This window comes from Sus scrofa, chromosome 2 (assembly GCF_054392235.1).
Source record: "Sus scrofa isolate SSC_HxYL_T2T_F1_AM1 chromosome 2, Sscrofa_HxYL_maternal_Yorkshire_Landrace_v2.0, whole genome shotgun sequence".
Lineage (NCBI taxonomy): Eukaryota > Metazoa > Chordata > Mammalia > Artiodactyla > Suidae > Sus > Sus scrofa.
The window spans coordinates 12,070,474-12,071,936 of NC_139384.1; the positions used below are offsets into that span (position 1 = coordinate 12,070,474).

A 1,463-nucleotide genomic window follows, 5' to 3' on the forward strand; every position below is an offset into this window, starting at 1 on the left:
GATCCAAAGAGATGAAGTGACTTTTTCACAGTCCTCTGGGGAGTTAGGAATGGAGCTGTGGGGAAAATTCAGATTACTGACTCCCAATCTCTTCTTTATGAGACTGATTCTCTTCTAGGGAACAAGTTATGCAGCATGCAGATTTTAAATAGTGTCAAGAGATTATCGGAGGCTGAATTCCTCTGAGTAGACTGCCCAGCAGGTGGCTAAACTTGGTGTTAACTGTATGACCTTCTAGGAAATAACCACGCATAGAATAACAAAGTCTGATTGAAAGATTCCCTCTTTCCTTTATGCAGGAAGCAGGTCTATGGCTGGAGGAAGGAATGACACAATTGTGACAAAATTCATCTTCCTGGGATTTTCAGATCATCCGCAAATGAAGGTTTTCCTTTTTGTGTTATTCCTGGGGATTTACCTCCTGACCCTAGCCTGGAACCTGAGCCTCATTGCCCTCATCAGGATGGACTCCCACCTACACACGCCCATGTACTTCTTCCTCAGTAACCTGTCCTTCTTAGATATTGGCTATGTGTCCTCCACAGCCCCCAAAATGCTCTCTGACATCATCACAGAGCAGAAAAGCATTTCCTTTGTTGGCTGTGCCACGCAGTACTTTTTCTTCTGTGGAGCTGGGCTGACTGAGTGCTATCTTTTGGCAGCCATGGCATATGACCGGTATGCTGCAATTTGCAACCCATTGCTCTACACAGCCCTCATATCCCATACGCTTTGTTTAAAGATGGTGGCTGGGGCCTATGTGGGTGGATTCCTCAGTTCTTTGATTGAAACATACTTACTCTATCGGCATGATTTCTGTGGGCCCAATACGATCAACCACTTCTTCTGTGACCTTCGTCCCATCCTAGTTCTGTCCTGCTCAGATACCTTCATCATCCAGGTGGTGATCTTCCTTGTAGCTGTTGTTGTTGGAGTGGTATCTGCCCTTGTGCTCCTCCTCTCTTATGGCTACATTGTTGCTACTGTCCTGAATATCAGCTCAGCTAAAGGCAGGAGCAAGGCCTTCAGTACCTGTACCTGCCATCTGACAGCTGTGACCCTCTTCTACGGTTCTGGTCTCTTCATGTACATGCGACCTAGTTCCAGCTACTCCCTGGACCGAGACAAGGTGGTGTCCGTATTCTATGCTCTGGTGATCCCTATGTTGAATCCCATCATCTACAGTCTTAGAAATAAGGAGATAAAAAGAGCCATGAGGAAAGTCATGGAAAGGGATTATGTACTTTCTCTTGGGTGCTGATTTTTTCCTACCCTGACGTAATGTTGACAATAAAGCTGTCCGTTGGGTCACTTGTTCAGACTTTCATGTAGGTTTGGACTAGTTGATTTGCATGATGATTTGTGCAGATCAACATTTTTTTTCTTTCCTCTTTCAATATTCCTCTAACCATTTTCTGTTGGTTACTGGAAAACAATTTGGCGGTTATTAGTTTCTAGAATGA

General features: G+C 44.6%; 1 protein-coding gene across 1 annotated transcript; it reads left to right on the plus strand.

Moving 5' to 3' along the window:
* Window positions 1-310: 310 nt before the first annotated feature.
* LOC100522850 (olfactory receptor 5A2-like) lies at window positions 311-1,261 on the plus strand. Its single transcript, XM_013994281.3, has one exon. The coding sequence runs from the start codon at window positions 311-313 to the stop codon at window positions 1,259-1,261; it is 951 nt and encodes a 316-aa protein (XP_013849735.3).
* Window positions 1,262-1,463: the final 202 nt, after the last annotated feature.

Bases quoted from the DNA above. Each gene is read 5' to 3' on its own strand.
- LOC100522850 (XM_013994281.3), top strand. From the start codon at position 311: ATGGCTGGAGGAAGGAATGACACAATTGTGACAAAATTCATCTTCCTG.